At 49.8% G+C, this 17,303-nt stretch overlaps 1 protein-coding gene across 49 annotated transcripts in view; it reads left to right on the top strand.

Annotated features, from left to right (window-relative positions):
* WFDC1 (WAP four-disulfide core domain 1) overlaps positions 1–17,303 on the top strand; it is a 65,579-nt gene that overhangs the window by 17,684 nt on the left and 30,592 nt on the right. For 16 of the 49 annotated variants that reach the window (XM_081513985.1, XM_081513973.1, XM_081513979.1 and 13 more), the window contains one exon: positions 14,403–14,476. The exons of 3 other annotated variants lie outside the window; for them this stretch is intronic. In XM_081513985.1, the coding sequence (XP_081370111.1) occupies positions 14,441–14,476 (36 nt within the window). In that variant the 5' untranslated portion in view covers positions 14,403–14,440. Of the gene's footprint in view, positions 1–8,098; positions 8,227–10,044; positions 10,198–10,280; positions 10,410–13,589; positions 13,695–14,402; positions 14,477–16,714; positions 16,938–17,303 lie in introns of those variants that run through there. 30 more of the 49 variants (XM_081513957.1, XM_081513964.1, XM_081513958.1 and 27 more) reach the window with 10 other exon arrangements.

Below are 17,303 nucleotides of genomic sequence, written 5' to 3'. Positions count from 1 at the left end.
TTGAAGTGGCTCAGGTTATTCTGTGTCTGCATCAAGGCCCTCCCCGGACAGCAGGTGCCCATCTGGAGACTCCTTCACTGACTTCTCTGACTCCACTGCCCCCGGGCTTGCTGCTCTGGATGAGAGAGAGACGTCAGTCCCTGTCCCCTCCCCGATATGCCAGGTCAGTAGGACGGGAACCCAGCACCAGGCTGGTCTCAGAAGGACAAGACAGCAGAGGGAGCAGAGAGCTGTATATCTGGGCCACTGGAGGATATGAGAGTGGCTTGGACTTGTGTCCCAGTGAGAGGGAAAGAAAAGTCAGAAGGGACGGGTTGTTGCCTTGGCTGGTCCGAAATTGGCAACCAATCACTGACCATTTTCCTTTGCAACAGACATGAAAGATAGAAACTTCTCTTCCCATTTCTCAGGTGGGGAAACCGAGGCTGATAAGATGAACCAGGTGGCTCAGTGGTAAAGAATCCATCTGCCAATGCAGGAGATGCAGATTTGATTCCTGGGTTGGAAAGATCCCCTTCAGAAGAAAATGTCAACCCACTCCAGTATTTCTTGCCTGGGAAATTTCATGGATGGAGGAACCTGGAGGGCTGCTGTCCATGGGTTCACAAAGAGTCATGCTGAGCGATTGAGCACGCGCGCGCGCGCACACACACACACACACACACACACACACACAGACACACAGACACACACACACACACACACACACACACACACACACACAAGAAACCAAGCCAGGGACTTAAGACAGCAATGATTTGTGATTTTCCCACAATTCTGCAGCTGGGGTGCAGCTGGATGGTTCTACTGGTCTCTCCTGAGCCCAGTCGTGCAGCCTGGAGCTTGGCAGGGAGCTCGGCTCTGGCCGGAGCATCCAAGGTGCCCTCATTTGCTGGAACATCTCCCCACAGAGTCCCTCTTTGGGAGGGAGTCTGGCCTGGACCTCTTCAGAGCATGGCAGCCAGGCTCCGAGAGAAAGGGTGAGAGCTGCCAGTCTGCTCACGACCTCGGCTCACTGGATGCTGTTGATAAGACCAAGCCACAGACCGACCCAAGGTGAACGGAACAGGCACCACTTCTGGGTGTCGGAAGTGGCACGTGCTTGCACAGTTGGAAGGGTTTCCTGGTGGCCTGATTGGCCCATGTCTTCCACAGAGGGGATTTATGGTGCAGATGTTAGGGGCTGTACTTGGAGTACTGGCTGGGTGGGAGCCCAGAGAGGTAACAATGAACTTTGGCTGGAGGGGGGAGGGGGAAGAGAGAAGGCTTTCTTGAGGATGTGGGACCTCGTCTTGGGTGGCTCCTTAGTGCGGTGGTTGAGAGGGGGGCTCTGGAGTCAGACTGCCTGGGTTTACATCCCCATTTCAGTTGCCAAGAGCTTGGACCAGTCACTTGAGCTCTCTGCCTCAGTTTCCTCATCTGTGAAATGGGCATAACAGTCATCCTTGCTTCATAACCCAACAGGATATTTCTGTAGCGCGCTCAGCACTCTGTCCAGCACATAGTGAGTTCTCAGATATTAGCTGCCCTTGCTGTTACTGTGGTTAACATCCTGGTGATAATGTGACATTGACGGTGTGGAGGATTATCCAGACTAAGAGGTATAGGAACGAGGGTGCTAAGCAGAGGGAGCAGTCTCTCCTCAATCCAAGAGCTAAGAGAACCTGATGCCCAGAAGGAATGGAAAGGAAGCCTGTATAGCAGATGGGCAGAATTTGGGGGGATGGTGGTCACAGGCTGAGAGGTAGGTGGGGGTAGACCAGAAAGCCTTTGTGAGGCAAGGAAAGGATTTGAGGATTTTATTTTAAGGGTAGCAGAGACCCATTGGAGCAGGGGCCTGATGGGGCCAAGGTAATGCTTTGTTGTGGTCTGGCTGCAGTGGTGGGAGTGAGCAGGGCTGGGATGGGTCAGTGAGTGTGGGGGCCTCTGCCTCATCCATGGCAGAGGGAACGCATGGAGGCCTGGCGGTGGCAGAGAGGGTGGTCGACTGGGAGGGCTTGAATGCTGCAGGAGCAGGAGTGGCTGACCCTCAGCATTTGACAGGATGCGAAAGATGGAGGAGAGGGCGGCGTCCTGAGTCTCTGGTCTGGGGGTCGGGGTAGATCCTCTGAGGACCAACTTGGGCAGGGGATGATGACAGCTTCAGTTGTGAAGATGCTGTGTTTGGGGGACCAGTGGAGCCTCCATGCCCTGACAAGTGAGCTTCTATTGGTAGAAGGAAGGACATGTAGATGGAAAGAAGAGATGCCCATGTGCGGGGTCAGGAGGACAACGTGCACGGGGCTTGGGAGCCTGCGGCCGCAGGCTCTGTCCTCAGACTGGAGAGGAATTCCTCTGATGGCAACACAGGGGGCTTAAGGCACAGGAGCACGAGGAGGATGAGAAACGAGGCTGGAGAGTTATGCCAGGACCATGACGACGGACTCTGAGTGCCCTGGAATTTGCATGTGTGTTGAGAGCCGCAGATTACCCGCTGAGGGCTTTAAGCAGAGAAGTGATGTGAGAAAATCTTTTTTTGTTGTTGTTTGGAAGGAAGCCAGAGTGCAGAGGGACCCCCGCTGGTGGTGGGAGAAATTAATGCTAATGCTTTGAACCCAGATTATCAAGTCCTGTGATAAAGCTGCTAAGTCAATACTGGGCGTGGGGAGCAAGGCATCAGGTGGGGAACTCATTAAATATAGATATTTGCCCATGAGTTAAGTCGATTATGGAGTCTGGTTCCAAGGATTAGAGGCGCAAACAGCCTGTTGACTTCTGTCCCTTGGCAACAGAAGTCCTCGTCAGAAAGGTGTAGAGCAGCTGGGCCCCACTTCAAACACAGAAGGGAGTTATTTAGCGTCAGCACTCTCTAGCCACGTTAATCTGGCAGCCACCTCATGGAGATTTCACATCTTTCCTTCCTTCCTTCCATTTGCTCTTCTTCCACACTATTCACTCACCATCCCAGCCATTCCTCCTCCTAGCTCTCCTTCCCTCTATATTTTTCCATTCCTCTGTCCTCCTCTCATCAACCCATCCTTTCTCTCATCCATCCACACAGTCTTCCAACCACCTATCTGTTCCAATCAGCTCTTCCATTTTTCCTTTCATATGCCAATTTCCCACCCATCCATCCTTCTATCCAACCATCATCCATCCATCCATCCATCCACACTTCCTTCCCTTTACCCACTCATTATCCTATCCACTCATCCTTCCATCTTTCCTCCCATCCACCTAGCCTTCCCACCCAAATGGATGTTTATCCATCCACCCACCAATCTGACCATCTGATGGTCAGATGGTCAGATCTGACCATCCAGCTATCTACCCCATGATGCTTCCATCCTTCTGTCCATCTTTTCATCCATCCATTTCTCCACCCACCATCCTTTTGTCTTTCTTTCATCCACCAATCTTCATCCATCCATGTATCTCCATCCGTAAGTATTTGGATGCCCACTGTATTTCAGGTTCTGTTCTAGGCACTGGGGAGTGACCAGCACGCAAGATAGACAAGGTCTCTTCTCTCACGCAGCTGACCTTCTTGAGCAGGAGACAGTAGTAAACAAAGGTAAAAAAAAAAAAAAAAGAGTGATGGATGCTGGAGACATCCTGGACATCCATCCAGGGCTGTGAGATTGACTGGATGACTGCTTTCGAAAGAGTAGTTGGGAAGACCTGTCTGTCTCTTTCTGAGGAGGTGATATTTGAGCTGCAACTTAAATGGTCAGGGGACAAACATGCACACTTTGTTTTGGTGGTGGGAGGAGAGCATTCTAGATGGAGAGAGTAGCAGATGAAAAGGCTTGGTCCGCGAATGAATTTGGTGTGTTGGAGGGACAGCACAGTGGTGAGGCTGGGAAGGGAGAGGCCGGCAGACAGCAGAGAGTGATGACCTGCAGGAGGATGGGGCCAGGTCCCAGGACCCTGGACGTCAAACTGAGAAGTACAGAGAGTGGTCACCCCTCGGGAGAGTGACCCGACCTGACCATGTGTCTCCAGCCCCATCTTCCCTGCCTTTGTCCTGTGTTATTTTCTTGCTGCTGCTCTAACATGCTACCACAAATTAGTGGCTTGCTATGCTATGCTATGCTAAGTTGCTTCAGTCGTGTCCGACTCTGTGCGACCTCATAGACGGCAGCTCACCAGGCTCTGCCGTCCCTAGGATTCTCCAGGCAAGAATACTGGAGTGGGTTGCCATTTCTTTCTCCAGTGCATGAAAGGGAAAAGTGAAAGTGAAGTCGCTCAGTCGTGTCTGACTCTTAGCGACCCCATGGACTGTAGCCTACCAGGCTCCTCCGTCCATGGGATTTTCCAGCCAAGAGTACTGCAGTGGGGTGCCATTGCCTTCTCCGAATTAGTGGCTTAAAGCAACACAAATGTATTATCTTACAGTTCTGATGGTCACATGTCTGAAGAGGGTCTTACGGAGTTAAACCAGGTGAAACAAACACACTAGGCATCCTGTTGCAGAATTCATTATTACCCCTTGGCAATGTATTAGGAACGTTTTCCCAAGTCAGCAAGCAGATCGATGCCCCGTTTCAATAGCACATGGAATCACAGTGTCTAAATATATCTAATTCTGTTAACCGAGTGAACATTTGTCTCCCCACCCCATGATACACATTGTGGTGATGGGTTCCCTTGAACAGGCATCTTTCTGGATTCATCTTTATTGCTATTTGCTTAGCATTCAGGCAGAGGGACTAAAGTCAGACCAGTTACTCTTCCTTTAGTGCAAAACACCTAACTTCTTTCCCCAGCAGTGGCAGGCCGCTTCCAGCAGGGGGTGTCATGAGTCAGTCCTACAACTGTCCTTGACACCTGGTATTCACTTCCTAATTAATGATAGGTTCCAGTCCCCGCAGAGTAGTGCCCGGGGCCCCTAACTTTCTCAGAGTCTGTTGGCAACTCTGAAATCTGTTGGAGATTTCAGATGTCTCCCTCCTCTCTTCTTTCCTTCCTTCGGTCTCTTTCTGGAGATTCAGTTATGCTCACTTCCTCTACCCATCCTGGACCACTTTTCTGAGACTTCTATTAGACATGTTTATCAAGAACTGGAGCTGTCACTCCTCGATTGCTAGAGCTCTGGGACAGGTGTGAAGGGGCATCGCTGGAAGCAAACTCCTTGGTGCTTGCCTCTGCGGGGTCCTTGCTCAGTGAGCAGACGACATTGGAGGCAGGTAATAGGAAAGATGCTCTGGTCGAGGGGAGGGGGCTCATGGCTCTCAGGGGAGGAGCTGAGAGCCTCATGCATTTGTCCTCCAAGGAGCTGCCACCTCCTCCTTTCCCTAACCCTGGGAGGTCTGGGCTCTGACACTGGACAGTAGGATTTAGCTGGAAGCAGGGAAGGGCACTGGGGGAGAAGGCAGGACACCAGAGAGCCATGTTGCCAGGCATGTATCTGGGCTGCTTGGGCATCAGACACAGGGCACACACTGGGATTTCACCACCAAGAAGATGCTCAGGGAGGGTGCAGATTCCTACAGTGTCTGGGGAGCAGAGCAGAGTGTGTGGACACTTCTACCAGCCTCCAGGGGGCAAAGTTCTCCTGGACTGGCCCAGGCTGGCCCAGGGTGACCCAGGGTGCAGGAGCTGGGCATTGTGTCGAAGGGAAGTCTTTGGGTCAGGGAAGCTGGGGCCTGTGTAACTCTAGGTACTCATGTGTATGTTGGGGGTGAGAGACTTATGTCTTGGGCCATTGGGTGACTTGGGACTCATCTCCACGTTCACGTGTCAGGGCAGCAAATGGCAGAGCCCAGGTGACAGTGTTCTGATTATGATGGAGTCATCTCAGCCCTTGACCGGCTGGGTGACCTTGGGCAAGCTACCTCTGAGCCTCAGCCTCCCCATCGGTGACATGAGGCTGATAATAGTACCTGCCTCGTAGAGTTGTCATATGCATTGAGCATGTGACATTCTTGGCTTAGAATAAGACTGTATAAGTGTGATTATTGTTATTGTTATACTTCCCTGGTGGCTCAGACGGTAAAGAATCTGCCTGTAATTCAGGAGACCGAGGTTTGATCCCTGGGTCGGGAAGTTCCCTTGGAGAAGGAAATGGCAACCCACTCCAGTATTCTTGCCTGGAGAATTCCATGGACAGAGGAGCTACAGTCCATGGGGTCACAAAGAGTCGGACACGACTGAGGGACTAACACTATAGTTATCACTGTCCACACCATGTACACAAAGTTCACAGATTCTCTGTCACCCTTGGGCGTTTGGCTGCTGCCTAGGCGCCCTATGGGGCTGGGGGTCAGGCACTCTCTCTGCACAGCCCGTTTCGTGTTGAAAGCCTTTGGCTTTGATCAAGAGTGCGGCTGGTCCCTCTGACATCCACACACGTCTCTCTGTGTCCCAGACGTGCTCATCAGTCACTCACTCCTATCTGATTTCCTGTCCTTTTGGCTGTTCTGCAGGCGCGTGAGATCATTCCTCAGCTTTTTTTTTTTTTCCCAGTTGCCTTTTGTGATGTCCCCAGATCACAAGCGCCATGAAAATCAGTTATTTAGACCAACTTTCCAATTTTCTATAATGAGATCACCATGATTGACATGTAATAAAAGCACTGACCATGTGTTATATTCCATACAATGTCTTTATATTCTTTTAAAAGTTTTTGCATAAGTCCTATGGGGCAGGGCCATTATTGTGCCTCTTGATGGTGGGGTATGTGTCAGAGTGTGGATGCATTTGTGCTCCAGGGGACATTTCTGGGAAGTGGCAGAGCTGGGATTTGAACCCAGGGCCATGGTCTTAATAATAGGCGATCATTGTAGACAAATTGGAAACTATAGATAAGTAATAAGGGGGCTAAAATGAAATCCACCCAAATTCTATCATCCAGGGAAAGCCACCATGAGCATTCTTTTTGTTTTGGCAGTGATAGTCCCTCTTTTATTTCTAGTTATCATAACATTTGTCATATTGATTTTTCTTCATGAGTCTCATTTGAGACTTGTCGATTTTACTGATCCTTTTAAAGAACAAATTATAGTGTCATTAATTTTCTTAATTTTATGTTTTTAATTTTATTAATGTAAGCTTTAATGTAAGTTTATGATTGACCCTCTCTTCCTCTTGCTTTAGGCTAACTTTGTTCTTTTTTTTCTAATTTCTATAAATAGAAATTTAAATTATTAACTTGAGATGTTTCTTTAATTCTAATATGTGTTATAAATATGCCTCTAAGCACTGCTTTAGCTACATAGTACAATTTCAATATGTGGTATTTTCATTTTTATTTGGGTCGTAGTACTTTCTTAACATCTCATCTTTGACTCATGGATTATTTAGAAGTATTATTTAATGTCCACGTGTTTGAGGATATTTCTTTTGTCTTTCTTCCATTTATTCCTTTTTCAATTCCATTATGGTCACAGAGCATACTTTGTATGATTTGATGCCTTTTAAATGTGTTAAGGCTTATTTTATGATGTAATATATGGCTTATTTTGGTGAAAGCCCCATCTGCACTTGATAAGAATATGTATTCTTCTGTTATTGAATGGAGTGTTGTATAATGTCTTTGTTGTTGTTTAGTTGCTAAGCTATGTCTGACTCTTTTGCAACCCCATGAACAGTAATAGCCTGCCAGGCTCCTCTGTCTATGAGATTCTTCAGGCAAGAATGCTGGAGTGGGTTGCCATTTCCTTCTCCACACCAAGCGCGTTTGTGATGGGAAATCCAAGGCTGTGAATGGTGTTTGTCTGGCTTGGGGCCTCCTTCCTGCTCCCTGACGTGTCACACGTCACTGTGGCTTGGTGGAGCTTGGTGGCCCCAACACCACAACTCTCTATTTGCATTTGTTAATATGCTTGGGGAGTCTTTGTTATATTAGGTTCAAAGAAAAGGGACCAGAGTCTTTGGGAGGAAGAGCTGTCCCAGAGAACAAAGAGCCTGAATTGCCTGAGGGGTCGAGGACGAACAAGCCTGGTGTGTGGTCCCTGGAGCCTCACCACAAGCCTTCTCTCCAAGAGAACTCGGAACTAGAACTTGGAGTTAGCACAGCTGGGCAAAATTTCCTAACTGAATGTCCTGATATGCAAGGCAGAGCCATGAGGTCCCACATAGCATGGCTGAGAAGCTGTTTCTTGGTTTTATTCCACAGAGTGGAAACCCTTTGGCATGTCAGTTATGTTATGATGCTTACAACAAACCAAGGAGGTGCTCACCTCAGGGCCTTTGTACCTGCTTTGTCCATTGCCTGGAAAATGCCTTGACCTTCTCTCCATACAGGTGATTCATTTTCATCACTCTGATCTTGGCTAGGATGTCGCCTGCTCAGACAGACCTTCCCTGCCCCCCTCCGTATCCATCACATTCCCCCTGCTCATGATTGCTTTATTGTCTTCATAGCTCCCGCCACGCTAAGATCATCTTGTTCATTCATTGGTTTCTTGTTCTGTTAGGGGGAGCAACACTCCCTCTCCCGCTATGAGAATGTAGGCTCCCCAGGCCTACAGGGATATCTGATACATAGTAGATGCTCAGTACATACATTTAACAAATGAATGGAAAACTTCTGCCACTGTGGCTTGGGTTCCATCAACTTTTGATCCAGTTAAAGGAAGCAAAAGAGGAGGAAAGGCAGGCATTGTGTGTGTGTGTGTGTGTGTGTGTGTGTGTGTGTGTAAGGAATGGAGGCTATTTTGTAGTGACTGCCTGTCTACCTGTAATTGGTGGGCTTGTTTCCCTAGAGCCATCCTCCTCTCCTACCATGGAGGACCCTACAAGGGAACTAATTCCAGTGGTTAGTCCACCCCAGCTGTTGTGTCATTGGGCTCTGCCAATGGGAGACCCTGATGGAGGGCGGGAGGGCAAGAGGCAGAAGCGGGGGAGAGGGGTTTCTCCCCATCTCTACACTGGGAGCAGGGCTCTGAGCAGTGGCTGTGTCTCCTCTATGGTTCTGGCATCACTAGGCATCATCCTCTTGTGACCGTGTCCCGTCTCCACATACCCCCCACTGGAGGGTGGGGCAGTGGCATCTTGCTGTTTGTCTCCAGGTCACTTCACTGTCCCTTGTTCGGCTTCTCAGCCCTCCTGTAACTTGTGTGACCAAATCCTGGCGTTAATCTACCTGCTTTAAATGTGCATCATTGTTTCCATCTTCCTGTGATACAAAAATCTGTGTCTTTGTAATAAGAAAAATAGTTGAATAAGAGCCAGAAAAGTGGCTGGGGGCTGACTTTTGAGGAATGGATGCAGAGGAAGAACAGGACAGGGGCCCCAAGCAGGGCTGTCACCTTTCCCGCCTGCCAGCCAGGGCTGAGATCCCGCATGCCCAGCCAGGTGGCAATCACTTTCTAAATGTCTGTTCCCATCGCACAGTGATTTATGGTGGGACGGCATGTTTCTGCCAAGCGATAGATTCATGTGCACCAGGCACTGCTCAATAAGGGTCAAGGATTCTTTCCTTCTCTTCTTTCTTTACCCTGCTGCCAAGCTTAAGCATTCTCCAAGGTCCCTCAGGAAAGGGCAGGGTGCCCTGCTGTGTCCACGTTGACCACTCCCCACCAAGTAGACTGAATCACTGACCCCCCAGGAAGGGAGAGGCAGAGGAAGGAAGGAGGGGTTTGCATGGAGTCATCATGTGGGTTTTGACAGTGGTATCCCTGTGGCCGAATGGAACCCTACCAGGTTCCCTCCATCTCTCAGGGGGGCTCCTGGCTCTTGGGGGCTGCTGGCTGTCAGGCAGATCAGTGTCCCCAGCTCTTGGGAGATGCAGGATGTCTGCAGAAAACCCTGGCTCAGCCCACGCAGAGGCTCCTCACCTGCCAGGGCAGCACCATCACACCTCCAGGAAGCAGGCTGGCCAAGTACCCAGGCAGACCTGGGTTTACATCCTGCTCCTGCCAGTTGGAATTGGGCAAGTGTGTTCGCCTCACAGCCTCAGTTTGCTCTTCTGCTGAGTGGGATAACATTGTAGGAGCTGCCTCAGAGGGCTGGTCTGAGAATTAAGGACAGGCCTATATAAAGTGCCTAGTACAAAGCGTGGCACATAGTAGGTATGTGCCTACTCAAGAAATGTGAGTCCCTACTCTCTTTCCCCTGTAGCTTCTGCTTTCATAGATGCTCATCATCCAGATTAGACAGCAACTTGGTTTGTATCTGCCAGGATGTATGCAGCAGTCACTAACAAAAAGCTCCAAGTCTCCTGGCTTAACCCTAAGGAAGATTAGCTTGTCCCCTGTAATAAGAAGCCCAGAGGTAAGACAACTCCAAGACTGACTAAATTCAACAGCTCAAAAATGTCCCCAAGAATTCAGGGTTGTTTTTTTATTCCCATGCAGCTATTTCAGTGTTGGCCTCACACTCTGATCGGCTCCTCTCATTGTGGCAAAGTGGCTGCTGCAGATCCTGGCATTGCATCCTGTCTGAGTAAAGTCCAGATGCACAGAGAGATGACCACTTTTCTGCAGGTCTCTGGGTATAAGGACCACTTTCCCAGAAGCACTGCCCCTGACTTCTCCTCACACCTCATTGGCCCAGATCAGATGACAGACCCATTCCTGAGCCAATCACCAGTAAGGGTTGGGTGGTACTACATGGCTCCAGACAATCATCCAGGTGGCCAGAGCTGTGAGGGGATCATCTACCCTCATCACAAGGTGACTGATCTTTAAAATCTTGCTCCCATCATCTTTTTTCTCCAGTTCTTCCTCTCATTTTGGGATACAAGAAGAGTCTGCTTCTCACCCCTCCAGACCTTCACAACTTTACCTCCCAGCAAGATGGGGCCAGAGGCAGGTGGCCCCTTCCTGGAAGACTCTTCCCTCCTCTCACCCCTGCCTTGTTGCTCCTCCTCACCTCTGGTTTAGTCAGCCCCTGGACTCTGCTCCTCCCCATCTCTGGTTTAGACGTCATCCCCTGGACACTGCTCCCCACCCAATCTGAAAGGAATTCCCCATCCCACAAGGCACCACACAGTCACTGCCTCAGACTTTTGGGTCATTTCAGCACTTAGCACAATTTACCTGCTTTCTTGGTCTGTGTCTTCCCACTGGACCATCCCCTTAGTGACAAAGGGGGTCTACCCCACTTTATCCAGTCTCTCTGTCACAGGACACAGAGATCCTGATGGCCCCAGGAAAGCACAAGACAAGGCTAGTGTGTATGAATGTGGGAAACATTTGCTTCCCAGGGAAGTCAAGCATTTCCTGGGGGAAAGGATTGTGAAATCTCCAGCTCACCTCCCAGGCCTTACATCAGCAAAAGGGAGTGTTCTGACGTCTAGCTTTTCTAGAGTCAGGTTTTTTTTTTCCTTCATTAAAAAAAAAAAAGAATGACATCCTTGGCATTTAAACAACACCTTAGATAATTTCACCAGGCTTAGGTTTTGTGGAGCCCCCATCAGTGGCATTGTGGATTGTCTGACTTGACCCCCACAAGGTTGACTGGATCGAGTGATTAACCGAAAGAAGCAGCTACTTGCTTGTCTTGGCAACTGAGCTAAGTTCTTGGGGTTGCTGAACTGTTGAATTTAGCTACCCCTTTGCCCTGCTGTAGGATACAGGCACAGATAAATAGAATCTGTTTCTGCCATTTTTTCTGTCCTTCCATTTTTGGCCATGCTATGTGGCTTGTGGGATCTTAGTTCCCCCTATAGGGGCTCAAGTTTATCCAACCAGGTCAGGGGACTTGGTGCTAGACAGCTGGTAACTTGGGTCACTGGCTGGCATTGTGCTCAGTTGTTTAGTTGTGTCCGACTCTGTGCATCCCCCCATGGACTGGAACCCACCAGGCTCCTCTGTCCCTGGAATTTTCCAGGCACGAGTACTGGAGTGGGTTGCCAGTACTAGAACCAGTAGGCTGGTTCCTACTCCAGGGGATCTTCCCGACCCAGGGGTTGAGCCCATATCTCCTGCGTCCCTTGCATTGGGAGGCAGGTTCTTTACCACTGGCACCACCCAGGAAGCCCCACGGCTGGCATTAGGGTGTTCTAGCAAAGCCATCTGGGCCACAGCCCTGGAAGAGGGGTGTGGGAGCATCCATTTAGCAGGTCAGTAGGTGTTCAGTGAACCCCTACTATGTGCCAGCTGCACAGTATGTAAGGAAGAATAAATCAAAAACAGTATAGATAGACACCATCCTGGCTCTGAGGGTGCTGACTGTCTATCGGGAGAGTCAGGCATGGTAACGAAAGAATTGTCCCTTCCACCATCGGGTTGTGTGGGTCCTGGCAAGCAGAGGTACACGGAGACATGAAAGCCTGCTCTAGGGGAACTGAACTGATCTGGAGATCAGGAAATGTTTCCAGGATGAAGGGACTGTTTTGCTGAGAGCTGAGGCTCAACAAGCTTACTCAGCAGGGACTTTGTTGGCAGTCCGGTGGTTAGGACTCCCAGCTTTCATTGCCAAGTCCCAAGTTTGATCCTGGTCAGGGAACTAAGATCCCACAAGCCATGCTGTTGTTGTTCAGTCACTCAGTCGTGTCTGACTCTTTGCGGCCCCATAGACTGCAGCGTGCCAGGCTTCCCTGTTCTGCACTATCTCCCTCAGTTTGCTCAGACTTATGTCCATTGATTTGATGATGCCATCCAACCATCTCATCCTCTGTCACCTGCTTCTCCTCTTGCCCTCAATCTTTCCCAGCATCAGGGTCTTTTCCAGTGAATCAGCTCTTCTCATCAGGTGGGCAAAATATTGGAGCTTCAGCATCAGTCCTTCCAGTGAATATTCAGGAGTAATTTCCTTCAGGATTGACTATTTTGATCTCCTTGCTGTCCAAGGGACTCTCAAGAGTCTTCTCCAGCACCACATTTCAAAAGCATCAATTCTTAGGTGCTCAGCTTTCTTTATGGTCCAACTCTCACATCTGTACATGACTACTGGGAAAACCATAGCTTTGACTATACAGACCTTTGTCCGAGCCACATAGCACAGCAAAAAAAAAAAAAAAAAAAAAAAATTTACTCAGCAAAGAAAACCAGGAAGAGTGTTGGGAAGTGGGAATAGCATATGCAAAGGTCCTGTGGCTTATGTACATGATGAGTGTGTGTTTGTGTGTGTGTATGTAGGGAAAGGCTGGCATGCAGCAGCAGGGAGAAGCAGGAGGGAATAGGTAGGGACAACAGCCCTGAAGGTCAGGGTGGGGACAGGTTGGGGAGAGGCCAACTTTGTCAGGGCTCCTGACCCTGGCTCTTCATTAGAATCAGCTGGGGAACTTTGGAAACCACCGGTTCTGATTCCCTTGATCTGGGCTAGACGCAGGTGTGGATATGATTGACAGCCCTTCCCATGGGTGATGCCCCCATGCAGCCAGGTGGAGAAAGGCCAGTCCAGACTGGCAAGGCCCTGGGGAGTGTGTTTTTATCCACGTTCCAACAGGACCATGGCAAGGTCTTCAGCTCAGGAGGGGCGATGGGGAGGGGTTTCATGATCAGAGGCGCTTTGGGGGAGAAAGACAAACAAGCAGCAGGGAGAGAAACGCTACTTTGATGGTGAGTCCAGGTCCTGTGGGAAAAACCACGAGAAGCCGGCAGCGACCTGGCCCGGCAGCTAGAGAGGGGCCAAGCCCACTGGTGGAACTGGTCCCAGTCTCAGCTGTGGGAGGAAGGGGCCACGAGGCAGCCAGCCTCCCTGCCTAACCTTTCCATCAGTGTCCCACGGCTTCGTGACTTCCTGCCGCTTGAAGGGGACCTCACCCCGCAGCCATCCTGAATGGCAGAAGAATGCAAGGGAGGTCCCAGTGGCCAGAGTGGAGGGTCAGTTCCTGGGGAGTCTGGTCCCAGACCAGTCATTCTGGGGCGCGGGAGGAAGGGAGCAGTGGAGAGAAGTGGGGAGTTTCCCGGCTGGAGAACAGAGTCAAGGAGGGAGAGGGTCACCGAGCGGAGGTCAGGGACAGGGTAGCGGGGTGAAGTGAGCTCAGGGCCGGGGTCTCCAAGGATGGGCGGCCAGGGGACATCTGCTGTAGTTCACCAGCTGGAGCGGAGCAGGGCGGGCTCCGCTTCAGGCCAGTTGAGCAGCCTTTCCTAGCGGCCCTCCCTCTTCTCGTAGAGGACACTGCCGAGACCCAGCACCTCCTACACAGACTCACCTATCGTCTCTTTAATTCTGGCTGAGAGGGTGCAAAGCCTTGTCTAAAGTCACACAGCAGTATTTGGGCCCAGGGTCATCTTCAGGCACACAGCCCAGGGCCTACTGGACTTTTATGGTCCCAGAAAGGTGTGTTAAATTCCCTTAAAATCAAAGGAAGTAGGGACTTCCCTCTCAGTCCAGTTGTTAAGACTCTGCGCTCCCAATGCAGGGGTCACACTTTCAATTGTTGGTCAGGAAACTAAGGTCCCACATGCCACACAGTTCAGCCAAAAAAACCCCAAAGAAAATGAAAAGAATATATTCCAGCTTGAATTATATTTGTCTTTTTATCATTGTAGTCATAAAAGATTATTGTTGTTATTATTTTTTTCTAGTAGAGGAAGGCAAAAGCACCAAGGGCGCATGGAACAACATGACTGTTCGGATGGTAGCACCACATCACCACAGGGTAAGGGCCAACCCAGGCTCTCTTCCTGCCCCCGCCCTCTTCCTGGGCAGCGGTGTGTTCTAACCCCATCAATCTGCATCTCAAGCCCGTTCTCTGTCCAGCCTCATCCTTCACTTCTCAGGTGTGTGGCCACTTCGTGGGAGACCTCTGCTGGCTTCTGTGACTAGGTCACAGCGCCTCCCCCTGCAGCCCATCTGCCCATGTTGCAGCTTAGCTCCTGTGGACACACAGTGCAGTGGTTTTGAGCCCAGACTTTGAAAGTGAATGTCTGAGTTGCAGTCCCAGGTCTGCCAGTTATCAACTGTCCACAATTTGGCATGTGAAAAAGAGGAGAGTGAAAAAGTTGGCTTAAAACTCAACATTCAAAAAACTAAAACCATGGCATTCAGTCCCATCACTTCATGGCAAATAGATGGGGAAACAATGGAAACAGTGAGAGACTTTATTTTGGGGGGCTCCAAAATCACTACAGATGTTGACTTCAGCCATGAAATTAAAAGACGCTTGCTCCTTGGAAGAAAAGCTATGACCAACCTAGACAGCATATTAAAAAATAAAAAGCAGAGACATTACTTTGTCAACAAAGGTCTGTCTAGTCAAGGCTATGGTTTTTCCAGTAGTCATGTATGGATGTGAGAGTTAGACTGTAAAGAAAACTGAACACCGAAGAATTGATGCTTTTGAAGTGTGGTGTTGGAGAAGACTCTTGAGAGTCCCTTGGACTGCAAGGAGATCCAGCCAGTCCATCCTGAAGGAAATCAGTCCTGAATATTCATTGGAAGGACTGATGCTGAAGCTGAAACTCCAATACTTTGGCCACCTGATGTGAAGAACTGACTCATTGGAAAAGACCCTGATGCTGGGAAAGATTGAAGGCAGGAGGAGAAGGGGACGACAGAGGATGAGATGGTTGGATGGCATTACCGACTTGATGGACATGAGTTTGAGTAAACTCCGGGAGTTGGTGATGGACAGGGAGGCCTGGTGTGCTGTAGTCCATGAGGTTGCAAAGAGTCAGACACGACTGAGTGACTGAACTGAACTGAACAGTTTGGCAGTTTGGCATATCTCTGACCCTCAGTTTTCCTGTCTGTAAAATGAAGATAGTAAGAGTACTGACCTAACATAATTTTGATAGATTAAATGAGTGAATATTTTTAAAGCACTCCACTGTATGTCTGAGACTCAGTCTCCTTATCTGTAAAATGGGATGATAATAGCTATTTAGTAGAGTTGTGATAGGTTAAATGAATTAGTTTTTTTTTAATGCACTTGAAACTGTGCCTGGCACCAAAAAGTTCCATCAAAGTGTTTATTAAAAACACTGATTAATATCTGACTCCTCCACTTGTTAAGCCCTGTAAAAGCAGGGGCTTGGCCTGGTTTTATTCTCACCAGTCTGGCACATAGTAGGTATTCAAATGTTGGAATGAATTGAATGAATGTTCTCTGTTCTTCCTTTTTATGCTTCTATGTTTTTTTCTGCTGGAAGTCACTCACACTTTAGTATAAAGTGTGAACTTAATACCCCCTGTCCCTTTTCCTAAAGCACTTGTTTGCCTGATTGATTCACTTTGGAAGAAATGTTCTGCCTTTTAGGGGAAGGAATCACTGCCTTGGTGATCTGGTGGGGAAGCTTATGGAGGTTGGAAGGGCAGGATTTCCTTCTAGACCCTGTAACCATGGGCCATGTCCTCTGCTCCTTAGAGAGAGGCCCTACTATGCACTTGCACCCTCTGTATTTTTAAGGGAGATATTTTCCTGTCTTTCTGGAGGGAGGAACGTGGTTGGCCGGCGGTGGCTGTCAGACCCTGGCTGGCAGGCCTTGCCAGCTGGACCCTGGCAGCAGAGGAGATGAAAGGCCTCACCAGCTCCAAGGCTTTCCCAGAGGAAACCTTGCCCACAGTTCTGCAGGAAGTCACACTCTGGCTTGATGAGTCCCAGGAGGATAGCCCGCTAAGCTCAGGATCAAGTCCAGGTCTCTAGAGCTCAGATCAGCCAGGAGGACCTCCGCCACTTGGAACATAAAGTTCTGAGGCTTGGCAGGAATAGGGGAGGAGCCACCCTCCCTGACATCCTGAGGGGCCCCCTCGGCCCCAGCAGGGAGCGTCCAGGCTGGCTGTCAGGCCGGGACCCTGCCTCACCTTGATCAAAGGAAAGTGCTGCGTTCCCGGGGGGATTTGTACCGTGTTTATTTCTCGTCTCAGAGCCCTTTCTCTTTCTGCATGAAACCTGCAGGGCCGCTGAGTTCTCAAAATAGTCGCCCTTGTGGTAAAGGCTTGGGGAAGAGCATTTTCACAAGTTAACGATCGCAAGACATTAACTGAAGGGACACTGCTTGGCGTCCTGGGTCCCTGTGGTCCGAATCCACCTGAGGAATTGATAGCTCAGTTGAAGAACATTCGTTGAGCACCTGCTGTGTGCCAGGCCCTGGGAGATGTCCTAAGGGGATGCCTGACAGGTCAGCCATGAAGGGGGGCTTCGGGAAACATGCCTGACTTTTGTGACCATCTCTTCATCTGTAGATGCCCTTGTGGAGTCATCACAATGATGAGTTATTCTGTGCATCAGGCCAGTGCCTCCTGGGTGCTGATGCAGCCTGGCACTGTGCAGGGCACTGGGGTGCATGCAGTAAGAGAGATGCTGGGACTTGACCTTGAGAGCCTACGTCCCACTCCAGGGTGTAGGAACTTCCCACTGTCACTGTGACAAGTGACCGCAAACTCCGTGTCTCAGATGAGAGAAGTGAGGAGCAGACCGAGGCTGAGCTGGGGCCCGGCCCAGGGGCATCTAAGCCCAGAGCTGCCCCTGGTGGCGTCACACTGAT

This window comes from Giraffa tippelskirchi, chromosome 7 (assembly GCF_054371585.1).
Source record: "Giraffa tippelskirchi isolate mGirTip1 chromosome 7, T2T-mGirTip1v1.2.pri, whole genome shotgun sequence".
In the NCBI taxonomy this organism is placed as follows: domain Eukaryota; kingdom Metazoa; phylum Chordata; class Mammalia; order Artiodactyla; family Giraffidae; genus Giraffa; species Giraffa tippelskirchi.
This window is presented reverse-complemented; position numbering and strand designations above follow the sequence as displayed.